The sequence below is a fragment of the Chiloscyllium punctatum genome, chromosome 17, assembly GCF_047496795.1.
Source record: "Chiloscyllium punctatum isolate Juve2018m chromosome 17, sChiPun1.3, whole genome shotgun sequence".
Lineage (NCBI taxonomy): Eukaryota > Metazoa > Chordata > Chondrichthyes > Orectolobiformes > Hemiscylliidae > Chiloscyllium > Chiloscyllium punctatum.
In genome coordinates, this window is record NC_092755.1 from 86039020 (window position 1) to 86061432 (window position 22413).

The 22413-nt window shown below is 49.1% G+C and overlaps 1 protein-coding gene across 1 annotated transcript in view; it reads left to right on the plus strand.

Annotated features, from left to right (window-relative positions):
- Positions 1-22413, plus strand: part of LOC140488078 (tricarboxylate transport protein B, mitochondrial) — a 79386-nt gene that overhangs the window by 50415 nt on the left and 6558 nt on the right. The window contains exons 4-7 of the mRNA XM_072587794.1: positions 7348-7486; positions 14108-14192; positions 18470-18574; positions 22009-22124. Of these exons, the coding sequence (XP_072443895.1) occupies positions 7348-7486; positions 14108-14192; positions 18470-18574; positions 22009-22124 (445 nt within the window). The remainder of the gene's footprint in view (positions 1-7347; positions 7487-14107; positions 14193-18469; positions 18575-22008; positions 22125-22413) is intronic.

Consider the following 22413-nt stretch of genomic DNA (forward strand, 5'->3'; position numbering starts at 1 on the left):
TATTACTTATGGATAACGTGCTGTTCAACTCTGTCAGTAATCTGAATATTCTGTTCATTTAAGACTGTGTTCCCTTTAATTTTTTAGATTAGATTCTCTACAGTGTGGAAACAGGCCCTTTAGCCCAACCAGTCCACACCGACCCCCCGAAGAGTAACCCACCCAGACCCATTTCCCCCTGACTAATGCACCTAACACTGTGGGCAATTTAGCATGGCCAATTCACCTGGCCTGCACATCTTTGGACTGTGGGAGGAAACCGGAGCACCCGGAGGAAACCCACACAGACACTGGGAGAATGTGCAAACTCCACACGGGCAGTCACCCAAGGCTGGGATTGAACCTGGGACCTTGGTGCTGCGAGGCAGCAGTGCTAACCACTGAGCCACCGTGCCGCCCTAATTTGTTTTGTTGTATTAAACTCCGATGTCAACTAGTGCCTGGCCTTCAGATCGCAGCGTGGCCTTGCAGTCTGGAAGGACTGTTGCCGGTTAATGGTGCTATATAAATGCAAGTTGTTGTTGGAATGCTGTAGTCCCTGACCTGAGGTGAGGAAAACACCCAGCTGATGAGATTAAGAAGGTTAGGCCCAGAGTTACCTGTTTGGAGATTGAGGGAGGGAATCTTGGAGAAGCCTATAATATTTTAACAGGATTAGACAGAGTAAGGATGTTCCCAAAGATGTGGGAAGGGCAAAACCAGGGGTCACAGTCTAAGGGTATGGAGTAGGCCATTTATGACTCTGCAGGTCAGAATAGATTGGTCATGCTAAATTGTGTCCAGTGTCTGAGGATGTGCAGGCTAGCCGGATTAGCCATGGGAAATGCAGGGTTACCGGGATAGGGTTGCGGGGTGGGGAGGGATGGTCTGTGTGGGATGCTCTTCGCAGGGTCGGTGAGGACTCGATGGGCCGAATGGCCTGCTCCCACACTGTCAGGATTCTATGATTCTGTTCCATGAGGAGAGACGCTTCCGCCCAGAGATTGGTGAGCCTGTGGAATTCTCTGTCACAGAACGTGGAGAGGCCAAACCTTCAAACATTTTCTCAAAGGAGTTAAATATATTAGATGAGATTACTTAGTGTGGAAACAGGCCCTTCGGCCCAACAAGTCCACACCGACCCGCCAAAGCGCAACCCACCCAGACACATTCCCCTACATTTACTCCTTCACCTGACCTGCACATCTTTGGACTGTGGGAGGAAACCGGAGCACCCGGAGGACACCCACGCAGACACGGGGAGAATGTGCAAACTCCACACAGACATTTGCCCGAGGCTTAAGGATCAAAGGGTATGGGGGGAGAAAGTGGGATCAGCGTCCTGGGGAGGTTCACATACATCAATCATAAAGGTAGCAAGACAGCTTGGGAAGGCCGTCCTTCTGAAAAACACAAAACACATGACACTTGGCTTTGTAAAGTGAGGCTGAGTAACAACAGGCAGAACATTCTGTTGAATACTAGTCATGATTTGGAGATGCCAGTGTTGGACTGGGGTGTACAAAGTTAAAAATCACACAACACCAGGTTCTAGTCCAACAGGTTTATTTGGAAGCACTGGCTTTTGGAGCATCGCTCCTTCATCAGGTGGTTGTGAAGGAGACAATTGTAAGACACAGCATTTATAGCAAAAGTTTACAGTGTGATGTAACTGAAATTATACATTGAAAAATATCTTGATTGTTGAGTCTTTCGTCCGTTCGAATACTACGATAGTTTCACTTCTTTCATGTGTAAATCACAAAACCTTTTTTTAAAAAGTTACATTCTCAGGTTAACTAACCTGTGGTCTTGAATGAGTACTTTTCTTCAGTATTTACAAATGAGAGAGACCGTATTGTTGAAGAGGAGAGTATGTAACGGATTGGTAAGCTAGAGGAGATACTTTTGAAAAACTTGAGGATAGACAAGTCCCCCGGGCCTGACTGGATATATCCTAGGATTATGTGGGAAGCAAGAGAGGAAATTGCAGAACCGTTGGCAATGATCTTTCCGTCTTCACTGTTAATGGGGGTGGTGCCAGGGGACTGGAGAGTGGCGAATGTTGTGCCCCTGTTCAAAAAAGGGAATAGGGATAACCCCGGGAATTACAGGCCAGTTAGTCTTACTTCGGTGGTAGGCAAAGTAATGGAAAGGGTACTGAGGGATAGGATTTATGAGTATCTGGAAAGACACTGCTTGATTAGGGACAGCCAGCATGGATTTGTGAGGGGTAGGTCTTGCCTTACAAGTCTTATTGAATTCTTTGAGGAGGTGACCAAGCATGTGGATGAGGGTAGAGCAGTGGATGTAGTGTACATGGATTTTAGTAAAGCATTTGATAAGGTTCCCCATGGTAGGCTTATGCGGAAAGTCAGGAGGCATGGGATACAGGGAAATTTGGCCAGTTGGATAGAAAACTGGCTAACCGGTCGAGGTCAGAGAGTGGTGGTAGATGGTAAATATTCAGCCTGGAGCCCAGTTACAAGTGGAGTTCCACAGGGATCAGTTCTGGGTCCTCTGCTGTTTATAATTTTTATTAATGACTTGGAAGAAGGAGTCGAAGGGTGGGTCAGTAAATTTGCAGATGATACGAAGATTGGTGGAGTTGTGGATAGTGAGGAGGGCTGTTGTCGGCTGCAAAGGGACTTAGATATGATGCAGAGCTGGGCTGAGGAATGGCAGATGGAGTTCAACCCTGTCAAGTGTGAGGTTGTCCATTTTGGAAGGACAAATAAGAATGCGGAATACAGGGTTAACGGTAGGGTTCTTAGTAAAGTGGAGGAGCAGAGGGTTTTGGGGTCTATGTTCATAGATCTTTGAAAGTTGCCATTCAGGTGGATAGAGCTTGTAAGAAGGCCTTTGGTGTATTAGCGTTCATTAGTAGAAGGATTGAATTCAAGAGTCGTGAGGTGATGTTACAGCTGTACAGGACCTTGGTAAGGCCACATTTGGAGTGCAGTTCTGTGTGCAGTTCTGTTTGCCTCACTTTAAGAAAGATGTGGAAGCTTTGGAGAGGGTGCAGAGGAGATTTACCAGGATGTTGCCTGGAATGGAGAATAGGTCGTGCGAGGATAGGTTGAGAGTGCTAGGCCTTTTCTCATTGGAACGGCGAAGGATGAGGGGTGACTTGATAGAGGTTTATAAGATGATCAGAGGAATAGATAGAGTAGACAGTCAGAAACTTTTTCCCCGGGTACAACAGAGTGTTACAAGGGGACATAAATTTAAGGTGAAGGGTGGAAGGTATAGGGGGGATGTCAGGGGTGGGTTCTTTACTCAGAGAGTGGTGGGGGCATGGAATGTGCTGCCTGTGGGAGTGGTAGAGTCAGAATCATTGGTGACCTTTTAAGCAGCAATTGGATAGGTACATGGATGGGTGCTTAAGCTAGGACAAATGTTCGGCACAACATCATGGGCCGAAGGGCCTGTTCTGTGCTGTATTATTCTATGTTCTATGTTCTAATAATTGCTGTAACCAATTGTTACAGAGAAAGCTCTGTTGAGTTCAGAGAGACAGAAGGAGAAATTAGATGCACAGTCTGCCTGACCTTTGCCTAATTACAAGGTAAATCATGAACACCCTTCGCTTTTTTAAAACAAAAATTAAAGGCAATTTCAAAACCAAATTTTCCAAGTCAACGGTGAAAATGTTGCACTATTTGATGTGGTTGGTAAATTTGCAGATGATTGGTGGTTTAGTCAGCAGTGAAGAAGGTTGTCTGAGATTACGAGGAGAACTTAACCAATGGGATCAATGGGCTAGGGAGTTTAATTTGGATAAATGCGAGGTATTGTATTTTGGGAAAACGAATAACGACTGGACTTATCCAGTTAAAAGTAGGGCCTTGGGTAGAACAGAGCGGCTCAAGTACATCATTCTTTTAAACTGGCATCACATATAGACAAGGGGTTAAGAGGACATTTCATACACTTTCCTTCATTCCTCAGACCTTTGAGTATAGGAATTGGGATGTCATGTTGAGGTTGTACAGGACATTGGTGAGGTCTGTCTGGGTTACTGTGTCCACTTCGAGTCGCCCTGTTACAGGAAGGATGTGATTAAGCTGGAGAGGGTTCAGAAGAGATTTACCAGGATGTTGCTGGAAATGGAGAGTTTGAGATATAAAAATAGACTGGAAGACTAGGATTTTTTTGTCACTGGAGTGTAGGAAGTCGACCTTATAGAGGTTTATAAAATAATGAGGGGTATAGATGAGGTGAATGACTATGGTCTTTCCCTAGGGTGGGGGAGTTCAAAATTAGGAGGCATAGTGAGGAAGATTTAAGAAGGATATGAGGGGCAACTTTTTTCCACAAAGAGTGATTGGTGTGTGGGTATGAACTACCAGAGGAAGTGGTGGAGGCAGGCACAGTTACAACGTTTAAAAGACACTTGGATAAGTTCATGAAGAGGAAAGATGAGAGGGATATGGGCCAAATGTAGGTAAGGAAGGCTGGTTTAGTTTGGGAGTATTGTCGGTATGGACTAATTGGACCAAAGGGTCTGTTTCTGTGCTGTAGGACTCTATGAAGGATCAACAACAAAAAAATTGCATTTATGAAGCACCCTTAAGATAACAAGACACCACAAATGCATTATCAAAGAAATAACATCTGAGATACTTAATCTGACTGCCAAAAACTTTGTCAAAGGGCCAGGTTATTAAGGAATGCCTTAAAGAAGGGAGAAAGGTTTAAGGCAAGGAATTCAGAGGGGACATGATTTTTCACAGGAGTCGCTAGAACTGGAGCCAAGTGTACAACAAAAAGGGAAAGGTTGTGTTCATCAGCTGATCAAGCTGCTCAGTGTTTACCCCTGTTTCCTCCCTGTTACCCCAGGAGGTGTGCAACTGCAGCCGGGCAGCATTCTCAAGAGGGTTTTCTGGAATAGTCCTAAAACCAAATCATGTTTTTCATTGCTTCACTCACAGGCTGTGAATGATGCTGGTGATACCCAGCATTTAGTGCCTGAGAAAGTGGGGGTGGTAGAGAGAGAAAAAGAAAGATTGACACAGAGGGAGCAAGAGACAGAGAGAGACAGGGGCTGTGAGAGAGGCAGGGACAGAGAAAGGGGAAAAACACAGATGGAGCCCCCAAAGACACACACAAAGAGACAGAGTGAGTGAGAATGACAGACCGGGAAAGATACCAACTCCTCGATAGGTAAAAGTCATAGACCGACCAGACTGTAGGGCTACTCTCTCATTAGAGAGAGAGAGCGCACGCAATGACTGATGGTGGTTTAACCTGAGGGTCATCACACTTCAGGGTGAGGGTCAAAGTCGGAAAGGAGACCTTTCATTGTAATTTCAGACAACACATGAATGGAACCAATGCTGTTGGCATCATTGTGTTTGCAAACCAGCCGTCCAGCTAACTGACCCACCACAACTAGACCGGGGGATGGAGAGAAAGGGGGAGGGACAAAAAAGACAGGCACAGAAAGAGAGCGCAAGATGTGGAAGGAGTGAGAGTTGGAGGGGGGGGAGAAAAGATAAACACGAATTGAGAGAGAGAGAGAGAGAGAGAGAGACAGGCAGCAACAGAGAGAAAATGACAGACATAGAGAGAAAGACAGCCAGGGACAGAGAATGTGAGTGAGACAGTGAAAGATAGCTAGGGATGGAGACTGCTGATATACTGAGTGATTGATGGAGCCTCTCCAGCGGTTACAGAGTTAACCCCAATGTGGGATCTGATTCCACACACAACCTCATTATTTTGTTAATGACTGCTGCCACCAATGTCTCCATGTTTGAATTTGTCTGGGGGGACATTCAGCTCAGTCTACACAGACTGGACTGACCCGGGAACCTCGCGTGATTGGTGGATACACAACACATCTGTACCAATCATTCCTGTTCCTTTAGTCGCCCCCTACTGCCATTCATGAAGATTTACATGCACACATTGACTGGGGCCCTTGACTGACCCTGCTGGACAGCCAGAGATTTCAGGATTCGGAGATGCCGGTGTTGGACTGGGGTGTACAAAGTTAAAAATCACACAACGCCAGGTTATGGTCCAACAGGTTTAATTGGAAGCACACTAGCTTTCGGAGCGACACTCCTTCATCAGGTGATAGTGATTTCAGGAGAAGGCTTGTTCTACTTTCCTCAGGATCTCTATTGTTTCTCTGTCCAGGAGAGCTCTTACATATACAATAATGCTTTTTCCTATTGTCAAATCATCTGTGCTTTTTATCTCATCTATTAGCATTGTTTCCAATTGAATAGTTACCGTGCAAAGTCTGTAATGCAAACCAACAAGGATGAGGGGGAGGTGGGGAGAGTGGGAAGGGGATAAATGAAAATGGAGTTGGAGGAGGAGGTAAAGCACTATTCTACCTCCATCCCCCCCCCCCCCATGATGCCCACTTGTGTCTAAAGGCATTGAGAGCATTGATGGACACCATGTGTCTCTCTCTCTCTCCAAGCACACCCAGGCAGGATCGTAACTGCGGGCTATCTGAGGGGCAGGGGGCAGGGGCAGACCCACCTCGAGGTCATACCCTCCAACCTGCCCACATCCATCTGCACCGAGTGCCCAAAGGTCAGGAGCATGGGGCTGGGATTGTAACCAGAAGCAGGATCCCACACTGTGAACAGGCAGACACATACTGACAGCGTGTGTCTGAGTGAACAGCAACACTTTGTGTGGTTACATCCTTCATTCATTGTGAAAGGCCTTGGGATGTACCCGGATGTTACAGGTTCTAGTTCAATGTAAATAGTAGTCAGTTTTCTGTCCCTCCTCCAGGAGTGTAACTCCCACAGGAATACCCTCCCCAATCCATAGGAATTCTCACCAATTCTGGATATTATTTCTGATTCTGTGATCTCCTCCAACCCTTCAAACCCCCTTCACCCTCATATCAACTCTTCCCCCTCCCCCTCACTCCAACGCCCCCCTCCCCCTCACGCCAGCCCTCACCTTGACCCTCGCCCTCACCCTGATCCTCACCCTCACCCTGACCCTCACCTTTACCCTCACCCTCACTCTTGAACTTTACCCTTGCCCTTTCCCTCACCCTCATCCTATTGGAGCTCCTTCAGTTCCAGTATCTTGCACATTCTGAATTCCCATGGTTCCAGCAACGGTGTCTGTGCCTTCAACAGTTTTGCTCCAAAACTCTGGAATTCCAACCTCCAGATCCACCCCTCCCACCAACATCCTTTAGCCCATTCCATAAAACCTGACCCATTTGGTCACGCCTTTGACCAGCTGTACTTAGACCATCTTCAGGTTTGAGTCTTGCTTTCGCAAAGGGGCTTGTGATGATTTGCTGCGTTGTGACGGTAATAGCCAAATGCAAGAAGTTGTTGTTGTTGTTGTTGAACTGGGCGTGTTTTCTCTCCCTCTCAGGTTCGGGATGTTTGAGTTCCTGAGTAACCAGATGCGGGACTCTCAGGGGAAGCTGAGTAACCGACAGAGCCTGCTCTGTGGACTGGGGGCTGGGGTCTTTGAGGCCGTATTGGTGGTCTGTCCAATGGAGACTGTCAAGGTAATTCGGTTCGTCTTCACCTCGTTCACTGCCAAAAGACATTTACTGTGTCCACCGGCAAAGCAAAAGGAACCAGCACCCCCTCAGCATCCTCCTTTTCTTCAAACTGCCCTCCTCAATTCCCAATCCCCTCCTCCTCAGTTTGTAACCCCTTCCTCCTCAACTCCCAACCCCCTTCTCAATTCCCAACCCTTCCTCCTTAACTCCCAACCTCTCCTCCTCAATCCCTAACCCCGTCCTTCTCAATTCCCAACCTCGTTCTCAATTGCCACCCCCCTCCTCAATTCCCAACCCCTCTTCAACTCCCAACCCCTCCTCACTTTCCAACCCCTTTCTCCTAATTTCTCAACCCCTCCTTGTCAATTTCCAACCCCTTCGCAATTCCCAAATCCGCACCGCAATTCCCAACCACCTCCTCGATTCCCAAATCTCTATTCCTAATTCTCTTCAATTCCCAACTTCCTCTTCCTCAATTCGCAACTCCCTCTTCTTCTATTCCCAACTTCTCCTCAATTTCCAATCCCCATCAATTCCCAACACCCTCCTCAATTCCCAACTCTGTCCTTCTCAATTCCCAGGCCCCCCTTCTCAATTCCTAACCCCATCCTCCTCAAATCCCAATCCCTCCTCAATTCTCAATCCCCATAAAGTCCCCACCTCTCCTCAATTCCTAAGCCCTCCTCAATTCCCAATCCCCACCCTCTCAATTCCCAACCCCCTCTTCTTCAACTCCCAACCCCTCCTTCTCAATTCCCAGTCCTCCCCTCCTCAATTCCCAACCCCCTATTCCTTCACTCCTAAGCTCCTGCCTCCAAATCCCATACACCCTCATCTCTGATTCAGTATTGGGATGTGAGCAGTTTATTCCATCCGGGGATAGGAGGTCGCTGACCATTACTGCCTGTCCCTCGTTGCCCTGGTTACTAGTGTGCGGGTTCTTGGGAAGGGGCATCCACATCAGTGAGTTGGGAACTAAGAACAGCAATTGCTGGAAAAACACAGAGGGTCTGGCAGTATCTGTGGAGAGAGCACAGAGTCATGTTTTTGGTAGAATGAATAGCTACTAATGGAGACTGTTAATGGCTGACAATGTGTTGTGTGTGGTAGTAGGCCCATGTGATGACAAGGCCTGGGGTGTGTGGGTTGGTGTAAGGGACATGGGAGAAGGTGCTCAGGCCCTAAAATTGTTGAGTCTGGAGGGCTCCAAGGGGGAAACAAGGTGTTGTTTTTCCAGTTAGCACTGAGCTTCCCTGGAGCACTGCAGCAAGCCTGAGGCAGAGAGATTAGCCAGGGAACAGAGTGGGGGATTAAGGCAACTGGAAGCTCAGGGTCTTTGTTGCAGACAGAACATCGATGTTCTGTGAAGTGGTCACCCAACCTTGTTTCCCTGATGATTAGATTAGTTACAGTGTGGAAACAGACCCTTTGGCCCAACAAGTCCACACCGAGCCTCCGAAGAGCAACCCGCATAGACCCATCCCCCTACATTTACCCCTACACCTAACACTACAGGCAATTTAACTTGGCCAATTCACCTAACCTGCACATTTTTGGACTGTGGGAAGAAACCGGAGCACCCGGAGGAAACCCACGCAGACACTGGGAGAACGTGCAAACTCCACACAGTCAGTCGCCTGAGGCGGGAATTGAACCCAGGTCTCTGGTGCAGTGAGGCAGCAGTGCTAACCACTGTGTCACCCACTATGTATTGGAGATGTATAGGAGACCACACTGTGAACAGTAAATGCAGGAGACTAGATTGTGGGAAGAGCAAGTAAAGTGCTGCTTCACCTGGAATGTGTGTTTGGGCCCTTGGATACCGAGGAGGGAGAAGGTAAATGAGCAGGTGTTACACCTTCGGTGCTTGCGGGGAAGATGTGGGGGTTGTTGGGAGTAAAAGACAAGTGGGCCAAGGTGTCCTGGACAGAATGGTCCCTGCGGAAGTCAGACAAGGGAGGGGAGGGAAATCGGTGTCTAGTGTAGAAATGGCAGCTGCTGATCTTCTGGATGTGGATCTGGTAGGTAAGGATAAGAGGAACCTTATCACTATGGCAGGAAGGAAGAGAGGGGGTGAGGGCAGAAGTGCAGGAGGTGGGTCAGACCCAGTTGAGGGTCCTGTCAACAACGGTGCAGGGGAATCCTCAATTGAGGAAGATGATGGACATTTTGGAGGCTCCCTTGTTGAAGTTGGCATCTTTGGAACATATGTGACAGAGACTGAGGAACTGAGAGAATGGAATGGTGTCTTTACAGAAAGCGGCGTGTGAGGATGTATAGTTCAGGTAGCTGTCGGAGTCGGTGGGTTTCTCGTGGATATTAGTGGCCAGTCTATCCCCAGGAATAGAAACCATTGTTGAGGAATGGAAAGGAGGAATCCGAGAGAGAGTCCAGGTGAAGGTGGGGTGGAAACTGGAAGCAAAAATCCAATTCTGGGCAAGAAAGGGAAGCAGCACCAATGATATCATTGATACATGGGGGAAAGGGTTGTGGGTGGGGCCAGAATTGTACTGGAACAAAAATGTTCCACATACCCCATTACTCAGGCAGGCATAACCAGGGCCTATGTGGGTCCCCTTGGCCACCCCTCTGGCCTGGAGTAAATGAGAGGAGTTAAAAGAGAAGTTGTTGAGGGTGAGGGTGCGGGTGAGGAAGAGGGTGGTGGGGGAGTGGGGACAGTTCAGGCCTTTGCTTCAGGACGAAGCAGAGAGCCCGGAGACCATCCTGGTGGGGGATGGGCGTGGAAAGGGATTGCATGGCCACGATGAAGAGGAGGCAGCTGCAGCCCACAAACTGGACATTCTGAAAGGGAGACGACCTGTGCAGTTCGGAGAGATGGGGATGGCGACTGGCCTGGGTCAGGGCCACGGAATATCTGGGCAGGGGGCAGAATCGGGTTACAATTCCTTCCCTAAATGATGATCTTCCAAACCTCTCTGATTTCTCAAGGAATGCGGTGGTGTAGTGGTAATGTCACAGGACCTGGAAATCCAGAGGTCCGGGTAATTGTCTTGGGATGTGGGTTCAAATCTGACCATGGCAGATGATGCCATTTGAGTTCAATAAAAATCTGCAATTAAATCAAACAGGTCTGATTTTGGAAAAGCCCTTCTGGTTCACTGATGTCCTTTAGGGAAGGAAACCACCTTCCTTACCTGGTCTGGCCTACATGGGGCTGCACGGTGGCTCAGTGGTTAGCACTGCTGCCTCACAGTGTCAGGGTCCCAGGTTTGATTCTAGCCTCAGGCTGTGTGGAGTTTGCACATTCTCCCTGTGTCTGCTGGGGTTTCCTCCAAGTGCTCCAGTTTGCCCCATAGTGTTGGGTGCATTAGTCAGGTGTAAATAGAGTGGGGAGTCATAGAGATGTACAGCGTGGAAATAGACCCTTCGGTCCAACCCGTCCATGCCGACCAGATCCATATCCCTCCAAACCCTACCAGTTCATATACCCATCCAGATGCCTTTTAAATGCTGTAATTGTACCAGCCTCTACCACTTCCTCTGGCAGCTCATTCCATACACGTACCACCCTCTGTGTGAAAAAGTTGCCCCTTAGGTCTCTTTTATATCTTTCCCCTCTCACCCTAAACCTATGCCCTCTACGCATCCCAGGGAAAAGACTTTGTCTATTTACCCTATCCATGCCCCTCATAATTTTGTAAACCTCTATAAGGTCACCCCTCAGCCTCCGACGCTCCAGGGAAAACAGCCCCAGTCTGTTCAGCCTCTCCCTATAGCTCAAATCCTCCAACCCTGGCAACATCCTTGTAATTCTTTTCTGAACCTTTCAAGTTTCACAACACCTTTCCGATAGGAAGGTGTTCCGACTTCTTGGGCCGAAGGGCCTGTTTCCTTACTGTAGGTAATCTAATCTAATCTAAACATGTGACTGCAGACCCACAGCAATGTGGTTCACTCTTAACTGCCCTCTGGGCAATAAATACTGCCACAGCCAATGATGCCTATATCCCATGAATAAATGTTTCATCGACTAGCTTTTCTGCTGCTTGGAGACTCAGCCCTGAACTCTACGCCAACCCTCTGTGTCTCCATCTTGCTCACCCTTTCAAGGTCCTCCTTAAAACATGTGCATTTGACTGAGCTTAGTCACCTCTCCTGATAGCCCCTACTGTGGGTAGTTGCTGCAAAGTGACTTGGATGTTTTACGATAGTAAGGCCGCTACTGGAATGCAAGTTCCTGTTGTTGTGGTGCTGCCCACAGGCCCAATTGAAGGACCTCCCAGGGCAGGAACGGCCCCCCTTGACCTTTCACCTCGATCATGGCTGACCTGCACCGTGGCTCCATGGCCCCACACCCCCATTCAGTGGAAACAGAAAATTGTGGAAACTCTCAACAAATCACGCCTGGGATGGTAGTGACGGTGCTGGGGGCTGTGGAAGATGGAGCAGGTAGCAGAGTCAACAGGGGACCCTTCATCAGAACCCATAGAATTTCGAAACCCTTAACAGGAATCTGCAGGCGTCTGTTTTGAAAGTTCCAACAGGCTTGCTGGAGGAGAAGGATTCAGAATGAAGTATTTTCTGAAGTAACTCCCAACGTGGTCTCCCCCTGTTGGTGAGACGCGGCGTAGACTGGGTGACGGTTTTTGCCCACAAAACTGACCCTGAGCTTCCCGTTGCCCGCCATTCCACCAGCCCACCCTGTTCCCTGGCTGACATCTCTGTCCCGGGCTTGCTGCAGGGCCCCAGCCAAGCTCAGCACAAGTTGGGGGAACACTACCTCACTTTCCGCGTGGGGACTGTGCAGCTTTCTGGACTCAGTCTCGGGTTCAATAATTTCAGGGCCTGAGCAGTTTTTCCCAATCTCCCGACCCCAACACCCACGCACCATCACATGGCCTACCACAAACAGCCCGTTAGCCGGCACCAATGGCTGCTCATTCTCTCAGGATGACCCTTTACCCACTCCTTTGCCCAACTCTGGGTTCTATCTCCACCCCCCTCCCCACACACCCCACCTTCAGCACTGTCCAAAACCAGAGGTGAGAGGGGAAAGAAATGGGACCCGACTAATTTAGGATATCTGGTCAGCATGGGCGAGTTGGACCGAAGGGTCTGTTTCCGGTCTGTACATCTCTATGACTATACTATCTTTTCCTAACTACAGTCAGTTCTGAAGAAGAGTCACTGGACCCGAAATGTTAATTCTATTTTCGCTGTACATAGATGCTGCCAGACCTGCTGAGTTTTTCTAGCAATTTCTGTAACTCTCAACTGGCCTGACTTTCTGAGTTTAACAATACACCCCATTTCTCTCTGTTGACTCCATCACCTCCTTTAGCCATCGTAAGCACTTAGAACTTAGAATCCCGACAGTGTGGAAACAGACCCAACAAGACCCTCCGAAGAATAACCCACCCAGACCCATTCCCCCACCCTATATTAACCTACACATCCCTGAACACTATGGGCAATTTAGCATGGCCAATTCACCCTAACCAGCACATCTTTGGACTGTGGGAGGAAACCAGAGCACCTGGAGAAAGCCCACACAGACGCAGGGACAATGTGCAAATTCCACACAGACAGTCACCTGAGGTTGGAATCGAACCTGGGTCCCTGGCGCTGTGAGGTAGCAGTGCTAAACACTGCGCTGCTGTGCTGCCCCTAAGTCGGATCACCTCTGTAATCGTCTGTAGGAAAGGAAATAAGAATCTATCTATCTATCCTGTACCTGCTGCGGGGGTCACCGAGGGAGTGAGAACTTTCATCTGGACCTCAGCCTGTCTCTGTCACTTTAACAGTGAGTTCCACCTTCCCCACTGACCAAGCCTCCGAGATTGGGTCAGATGATGTTGTGGCTGAGATAGCAACCTTTGGCCAGCAGGAGGAGGTGCTGCTCCAGTATTGCATGGGACCAGCGGACTCTGATTCTCACTGCTGTCGCTGATTCAGACTGAGGGATGGGGGGCGGCGAAGGGGTCCATCGGTAAGGAAGTAATCTCTAATCTATCCAATAGAGAATTCCGAAGTATTCAACCCCTTGCCCAGAGAAAGGTGGGAAGGCAGAACTGGCTGTCCCAGTTCTGGTAATTGTCCAGGTGAATAATACAGACACAGTTTAAGGGAAACTAAATCTGTACACCATAGAGAAAGCAGTACTAGGATATGGTGACAGTGTTAGTTGTTATTCATGTGGAGCAGAAATACCAGCAAGGACCAGTTGGGCTGAACGACCTGTTTCTCAGAATAGATAAGATTCTTGATGGCCAGTGCGGACATGATGGGTGGAAAGGCCTTTTTCCATGCTCCAACGGTTTGCTCCAACGGTTTGATCCAACTGAGTGGCTTGCTGGGCCATTTTTCTTTTTAAGGAGAAAATCACATCGCCATGAGTTTGGAGTCACATGTAGGCCAGATCGGGTTAGGGAGGGGGGGCGGGGGAAGAGTGCGCGGGGGGTGTGGGGGGAGGGTGGAGGGGGAGAGTGCGCGGGGAGTGGGAGAAGAAGCGCGCAGAAAACAGCTGTCCTTACTAATTGGCTGAATTGGGAGGGAGCCTGTTGTTGATGAGGTTTTGTTATGGAGGGGGGGGGGGGGGGGCTGGTTGTCGGGTTACGCAGTCCCTCCATCTTAATGAGATAGTGACCCTTCTTTTACTTCCAGGTGAAGTTCATCCACGACCAGTGTTCTCCGAAACCGAAATACCGAGGATTCTTCCACGGGGTGCGAGAGATAGTGCGTGAGCAAGGTGAGGGCCTGGCTGTTCTTGTTCCTCTGTACACTCTCTCACCGTGTTTCCCCATTTCAAACAGGACAGCCATGTCCTTAACTAGTTCACAGCTTAGCCAACGTTTAATACCCGTCAGAGAACAGTACAGCACAGGAACAGACCCTTAGCCCCATGATCTTGTGCCAAACACGATGCCAAATTAAACTAATCCCTTCAGCCTGTCCTTGGCCCATATCCCTCCATTCCTTGCTTATTCACGTGCTGATCTAAAAGTCCCTGATATGCCCCTATTGTACCTGCCACCACCACACCCATCCCGGCAGTATGTTCCACACTCCCACCACACTCTCTGTTTAAAAAAAAAACTTGCCCTTTACATCTCCTTTGAACTGACCTCCTCTCACCTTAATCGCACGCCCCCTAGTATTAGACGTTTCAACTTGGGGGGGAAAAGAAAAGTGTCTGACCATCAACCCTATCTCTGCATCTCCTAATTGTATAGACTTCTATCATGCCTCCCCCTCAGCCTCCACCACTCCAGAGAAACAAACTGAATTTTCCTGGCCTCTCCTTTGTTATGGACCAGGCCAGACCCCCTCAAAACATTTCAAGAAAGTAGCCCAGACCCTAACTTTGCTGGTTGTTTTGAGCAGGTATAGAGTGGGTATTGCAGGAGAGAATTAGCTGGTCAAACCACTTCGTGTTAAACAAAACTTACAAGATTACCAAATGAAACAGCAAACAGAATACTGAATAACTTAACCTGTCCGGAAACCCAACAGATCATTCCAACTTAATGATGCTGTTCCCAATACTTGCAACAATCCCCATAAACACCCCTTGGCGCAAAAGGTAAAATCAAACCCCCAGGGTCTTACAGGAGAGATATTAGAGAAGATCAACGTGGACCTGCCTCTGGGTCCAACAGCTTTTCACACTACTGCTAAACAAAGCTGAGCTGGAAAAATTGGCCACTCCCCGTTCGTTGTACAAGTCTGTTTAAACTTGAAAGCCTTCTGCCTGAGGCAGTATCTGTTAGCTTTTATCAAGTTGGTCCGAAAACCCTTCAACCTCCAGACTTTTTGGAGTCTTTGTCTTTTACAACCTCTCTGGGGGGGATAAAAAACAAAGACACCATCACCTTGTTAAAGGAGCAGCATCATCACACCTTATAGCTCATCCCAGGCCACATCCTGGGAAACCTCTTCTCCAAAGCCTCCAGATCCTTCCTGTAATATGGTGACCAGAATTGAACTAAATTTGCCTAAATCGGAATTCTTCATTCTTGTATGGGTCATGGACTGGGGGAGAGGTAATGGGTTACCCACAAACTACTTGACTGTTTAGGCCATTTCAGAGGGCACTTGAGAGTAACCCTGACTAAATCTATACACCAGGGAAGAAGGAGTGGCATAATATGGTGGACAGGGGTAGATGATATTCATGTGGTGCAGAAACACCAGCAAGGACCGGTTGGGCCGAATGGCCTGTTTCTGTTATGACCAGTGTGGACACAACAGGCCTTAGCCTTGGCAGGTTTTAGATGGAATCCCTAACTGGGAACAGATACTGGGGGCGTGAGGCAGTCTGTGGGATTCCTGAGCTAAAGTGCTCATGAGGAGAGGTGGGGAATGCAAATTTACTCAGTTAAATAAATCAGAAATGTAATGCTTGTCTCAGTATCAGTGACCTTCAAACTTCCTGGCTGTAAAATGGTAGAGAGACTTGACAAAGTAGACATGGAGAGGATATTCCCTTCGTGTGGGGTATCACGATTGCTCAGTGGTTAGCACTGCTGCCACACAGCGCCAGGGCCAGTTCGATTCCAGCCTCTGGCGACTGTCTGTGTGGAGTTTGCACATTCTCCCCGTGTCTACGTGGGTACCCTCTGGGTGCTCCGGTTTCCTCCCACAGCCCAAAGGTATGTAGGTTAGAGTGGATTGGCCACAGGAAACGTAGGGATGGGGTGGGATGCTCTTCGGAGGGGTAGTGTGGACTCAGTGGGCCGAATGGCCTGCTTCCACACTGGAAGGATTCTAGGATGAGGGTTCATGGTTTTAGGATAAAGGGTAGCAAATTTAACACACACAGTGAGGAGAAATTACTTCTGCCAAATCTGTGGAATTGGGAACCTCAGATTGCCGTGATGCTGGGACAGTGAAGGAGGAGAGGGACAGAGTTTTGATCAGGAATGATCGAAGGGTGATGGAGAATGAGCAGGAAAGTGGAATTGAGGCTGAGATGGGGACGGAGCAGGCTTGAGGGGCTGAATGGCCTACTCTTCTGGGCTCATGTGTAACACTGGGGGTTTCCATGAAGACCAAGTTGCTCCCTCTGGTGGTAAACAGAGTAATGGCAGCCACACTGCTCCACCTCCAAGTTGCCAATGAGTGAAATTCCAATCCAGGCGCAATCTGCAGGTTTTAACCCATTTAAGTCCCAGAATAGCATTGAGCTCTGGTGCGGCCTGACATTGATTGCGAGACAGAACTAGCACCCCTTCATAGGAAACAAAAACAGAAATTGTTGGAGAAACTTAACAGGTCTGGCAGCATCTGCAGACAGCGAAAGCAGAGTTAAGATTTTGAATCCCAGTGTCCCGTCTTCACTTCTGAGTTTCTCCAGCAATTTTGTCCTTTTTCTGATTTCCAGTGTCCACAGTTTTCTTTTGCCCCTCAATTGGATCTAGTTGCTTTCTGCATTAAGGAGGGGTGTTATGGTCCACCCTGGCTTTTGAAATACTTCTCGGCATGGGGAGGCTTCATAGAATCCCTAAATTGTGGGACCAGGCCATTTGGCCCATCAGCAACCTTCTGAGGAGCACTCTTCATACCCACCCCCTACCCTGTCCCTGTAACCCTGCGTTTCCCAGGGTTAATCCACACAACCTACACATCCCTGGATACTGTGGGCAATTTCCTGCAGTCAGTTCACCCTAACCTGCACACCTTTATACTGTGGGAGGAAATGGGGAGAATGGGCAAACTCCACACAGACAGTCACCTGAGGAGGGAATCAAACCCAGGTCCCTGGCGCTGTGAGGCAGCAGTGCCAACCATTGAACCACCGTGCCATCTGCCTGTTTACTGAGAGGGAGCTGTTTGGGATGGGAGAGATGGGGACAGATACAAAACTGATCAGAATTGCCTGTAATTTTCTTACTGGCTGCACAGGCCCCTGGGGTTTGTGAACTCAATGCTGCCGTTGGGTGTTCCGACACCAATCATCAGGCAGGGGATACCGGAACACACAGGGAATATCGGAGCAGGCATCCAAGGGAGATCACTGCTGGTGCCCCATTGCCTGATTCAATGACCTTAGCTCCTCTCTAGAATGTTTCTCAACATCAGTGTTTCCAGGCCTCTGGCACCTGGTTTGTGAGGGACAAGAGGTGGGAGGCAAGGGTACTGCATCCTTCCATCTTGCTCCATCTATTGCTCACAATCTCTATACCGAAACCAATCCTCATCCCTGTCCCCATCCCCATTCCCGTCCCTGACCCCATCCCCATCCCTGACCCTATCCCTATTCCCATTACCATTGTTATCCCCATCCCTGTCCCCATCCCCATCCCTGACCCTATCCCTATTCCCATTACCATTGTTATCCCCATCCCTGTCCCCATCCCCATCCCTGACCCTATCCCTATTCCCATTCCTGTCCCCATCCCTGACCCCATCCCCATCCCTGACCCCATCCCCATCCCTGACCCTATCCCTATTCCCATTCCTGTCCCCATCCCTGACCCCATCCCTGTCCCCATCCCCATCCCTGACCCTATTCCCATTACCATTGTTATCCCCATCCCTGACCCTATCCCTATTTCCATTACTATCCTTGCCCCTGTCCCCATTCCCATCCCCATCCCTGAGCCTATCCCTATTTCCATTACCGTCCCCATCCCTATCCCCATCCCCATCCCCATCCCCATCCCTGACCCTATCCCTATTTCCATTCATATCCCTATCCCCGTCCCTATCCCTGTCTGTGTCCCCGTCGCCACCCCCTCCGTCCCCATTCCCACAATGCCCATCCCTAACCCTCTCCCCATCCCCGAAGGGATTCTGAGATTCTACTTTCTATGAAGGGTTAATGGGCTATGGGTTAATGCTGGAGGGTGGGTATTGTTGCATTATGCCAGCATACCCTACAGGGGGCAGTAGGGGGGCTTTGGGTGCAGGGATTGTGAATGGGATCAATATCAGGTAATGTGAATTGGACCCTTAATTCCACCTTGAGGGGAGGATGGTGCAGCTGTAACCTGTCTGTCACCTGGTGTCCCTTCTCTTGTGTAGGTCTGAAAGGTACATATCAGGGATTAACAGCAACTATCCTGAAGCAAGGATCGAACCAAGCCATCCGATTCTTTGTGATGACCTCACTGAAGAACTGGTACAAAGGTAAGGTGGAAGCATGGGGAGGGGTGGGTTGGGGGGGGGCGGGGGAGGGGGGAGGGGAGGTGGGGGGGAGGTGGTGACCACCGTAACAGCAGGGTTACGTTAGTAATACCTGTACTGCTGATGGATTTCACAGGAGGCTGCTGGTTAGCTCAGTTGGCTGGACGGTGAGTCGGAAGCTTAGAATGGGTTTGATTCCTGGAAACCTGCCTCCTCACCCTGCTACCTCCTCAGTACCCTCACGCTCAAAGATTGTATTCCAGTGACAGAGTGGTTCACCATGGTCTATGGGCGGGTTACTGACCTGATTTAACCAGACACCATTACATTCTCTTTAAGCCGAGAGCTGGAGAGGAAGAAGACTTGGAGGTGGATTACTATGAAGCTGGAGAAGCACATGACGGACAGGGGAATAAGAGTTACATTGATTGGGGGGGGGGGGGGTGAAGAGAGGCTGGGAAGTGGTGTGGTGTAGAAATAGGCCAGTACAGAGCATAGGGACTGAACGGCCTGTTGGTGTGGTTGGACTTTTGGTGCAGTGATTCTTTCCCGTCCTTACAGTGCTGTTTGATAGAAGCTCAGTGTCTTCCATTCACGAGACCTGCCTGGTACCTGGGGCTAAATCTAACGAAAAGCAACAGCAGCCAAAAGAGAAAAATGCTGAAAAATTTCAGCAGGTCTGGCAGCATCTGTAAGGAGAGAAAAGAGCTGACGTTTCGAGTCTAGCTTTGACCAAGGGTCAGTTAGACATGAAAGGTCAGCTCTTGTCTCTCCTTACAGATGTGGTCAGACCTGCTGAGATTTTCCAGCGTTTTCTCTTTTGGTTTCAGATTCCAGCAACCGCAGTAATTTGCTTTTCTAAAAGTAACAGCAGTGTCTGGGTTTCACCTACAGAGGGAGACAGAGTACTGATTCTGCCTCTGCTCTCCCCTCAAGCATTGAATCCCAGATACCACCCACTGTCTTGGTGAAAAGAAATTCCTCAACAACCCTCTATTCCTTCAACCATTTACTCCAAGCCTGTGCACCCCCCCCCCCCCCCCCCAACCCGGTTTTCAAAGGAAAAGGGGCAGGAAAGTGGGGTTTAGGATTATCGGATCAGTCATGAAAGGTGGAGCAGACTCGATGGGCTGAATGGCCTCCTTCTCTTAAGACTTGTGGATCTTACTAATGCCTTTAGTATAGGGAACAGCTCCTTTTTATCTTAGGGGATTCCTGATGAAGAGCTTTTGCCCGAAACATCGATTTTCCTGCTCCTCGGATGCTGCCTGACCTGCTGTGCTTTTCCAGCACCACTCTAATCCTGACTCTAATCTCCAGCGTCTGCAGTACCCACTTCCGCCTCCTTCTTATCCTAGTCTGTCATGTTCCTTTCTCCGACATTCCCTGACAAGCCTCGTGCTAGAACATTGAACATCACAGTGCAGTACAGGCCCTTAAGCCCTCGATGTTGTGCCGACCTGTGGAGCCAATCTGAAGCCCATCTAACCTACACTATTCCATTTTCATCAATGTGTTTATCCAATGACTATTTAAATGCCCTTAAAGTTGGTGAGTCTACTACTTTTGTAGGCAGTGCATTCCACAGCCCTCCTACTCTCTGAGTAAAGAAACTACCCCTGACCTCTGTCCTATATTTGTCACCCCTCAATTTAAAGCTACGCCCCCTTGTGCTAGCCAACAACATCTGAGGAAAAAGGCTGTCACTGTCCAACCCTATCTAACCGTCTGATTATCTTGTGTCTCGATTAAGTCACCCCTCAACCTTTTTCTCTCTAACAAAAACTGCCTCAAGTTCCTCGGCCTTTCCTCATAAGACCTTCCCTCCATAGGAAGGTGGTGTCTGGTTCCATAGTTTTCCCTGGAACATGACTTCTTTCTACATCAAACATGGCTGACCAGGAGAATCTCTCATGCTTACCGCCACCATCAGGCACTTGGAAGGATGTGCAGCTTCATCCTCGATTTCTTTGTGTTACAAACACCCACAACATGGCCATTAAGTCCCAGAGATCCCAGGGTGCCTGTGGGAGCTGTATCTGAAATTGAAAGCTTGTCTCAGTAATGGACACCACTGTTTAAAAACCCATCCGGTTCACTAATGTCCTTGAGGGGAGGAAATCTGCTGTCCTTACCTTGACCTGCCCTATATGTGACCCCAGACCCACAGCGGTGTGGTTGACCCTTAACTGAAATAGCTGGGCAGGGTATCAGTTCCAGGGCAATTAGGGACGCGCCACAACTGCTGTCCTTGCCAATGATGCCCATGTCCCATGACAGAGGAAGGTGAGTCAGTTAGAGAGAGGGAAAATCACAGATTGAATATGATTGGTGGGACAACAGGAGAGGAGATGCTGATGAAGGATTCCCATAGGGTGTGGGGCTGTCTAGGTATACAATTGTCGATGTGTTCGCCAAACTGGGAGGATCGTGTGCAGAGATTTTGTCAGCTTGTGAGGTATCATCCTCAGTGTGCCTTCTGATGAAGCACTGTTGTACCAGCCCCCTCATTATTTATCTGACCCTGGCCTGTTACATAGAATCATGGAATCCCCACAGTGTGGAAACATGCCTTAGGCCCAACATTGACCCTCTGAAGAGTAACCCACCCAGAGCCATTCCCCTAGCCTATTACTTGACATTTTCCCTGACTAATGGACTTAATCTACACATCTGTGAACACTGTGGGCAATTTAGCACGACCGATTCACCCTAACCTGCACACCTTTGGACTGTGGGAGGAAACCCATGCAGACATGGGGAGAATGCAAACTCCACACTGACAGTCTTAGTTGAGAACCTGGTCTGTAGAAATTCCCGCGCATGTCTTTCGTTAGCTCGTCCCACGATGGTTAGGTTATCCCAGTCGAGTTGATGGCCTCCTTATCTAAGCATAGAAGACAAAAAAAAACTGCAGAAGCTGGAATCCAAAGTATTCAGTCAGCAGGCTGGAAGGACACCACAAGCCAGGCAGCATCAGGAGGTTCCTCTGAGCCCTGCAGAAAGGTTACACCCGAAACATTGGCTGTTCTCCCAGCATCCTGCCTCTAATGGAGGGGAATGTCTCGGTATTGACCATTCTGCCTGAGAGGGTATGGATAGCAGATTGTAAAGAAACTTTCAAAAGGGAATTTGATAAATGATTGAAAAGGGAGTTAGATTCTAGTTCTTAGGGCCAAAGGGATCAAAGAGCATGGGGAGAAAGTGGGAACAGGGTTGGACCAATCGACTGTGATCATGTTGAATGGCAGAGTAGGCCTGAAGGGCTGAATGGCCTCTACTTCCTGTGAAACGGTTGCAGGGCAATGGGGCTTTCTGCTCTTTCCAAGGGCTGAGACGGACCTGATGGGCTGAATGGCCTTTGTGAGGTGATGTGAGATGGTGGTCGCGGTACACCTGCTGGAGAGTTGGTGACGATTCCTTGTCTCCTCCGCCAGGGGATAACCCGGCCAAGGAGATGAACCCAATCATCACCGGATTGTTCGGCGCCCTCGCCGGAGCTGCGAGCGTGTTTGGCAACACCCCCCTGGACGTGGTGAAAACCAGAATGCAGGTAGGAAACCTTTGATCCTGCTCAGGCACAGAGTGACTGACACTACCCCCTTGGAAAGAGGGACATCTCATTCTCCTGGTCAACTCAGGAAAAGTCATCGGGTCAGTTGGATTGGGGAGGGGGCGGCGAGACCACACCCCAACTGAACCAAAACAGCACCCACCGAAAGATTCGATGGAGTGGTGGTGGGGGTGTGCAGAACGAAGGGCAGGTTGTATGGAGGAGGGACAGGCGGGGGAGAAGGGGAGCCTTTGATGGTACCGTTCAAGGTCACGAGGAGGTTTGATGG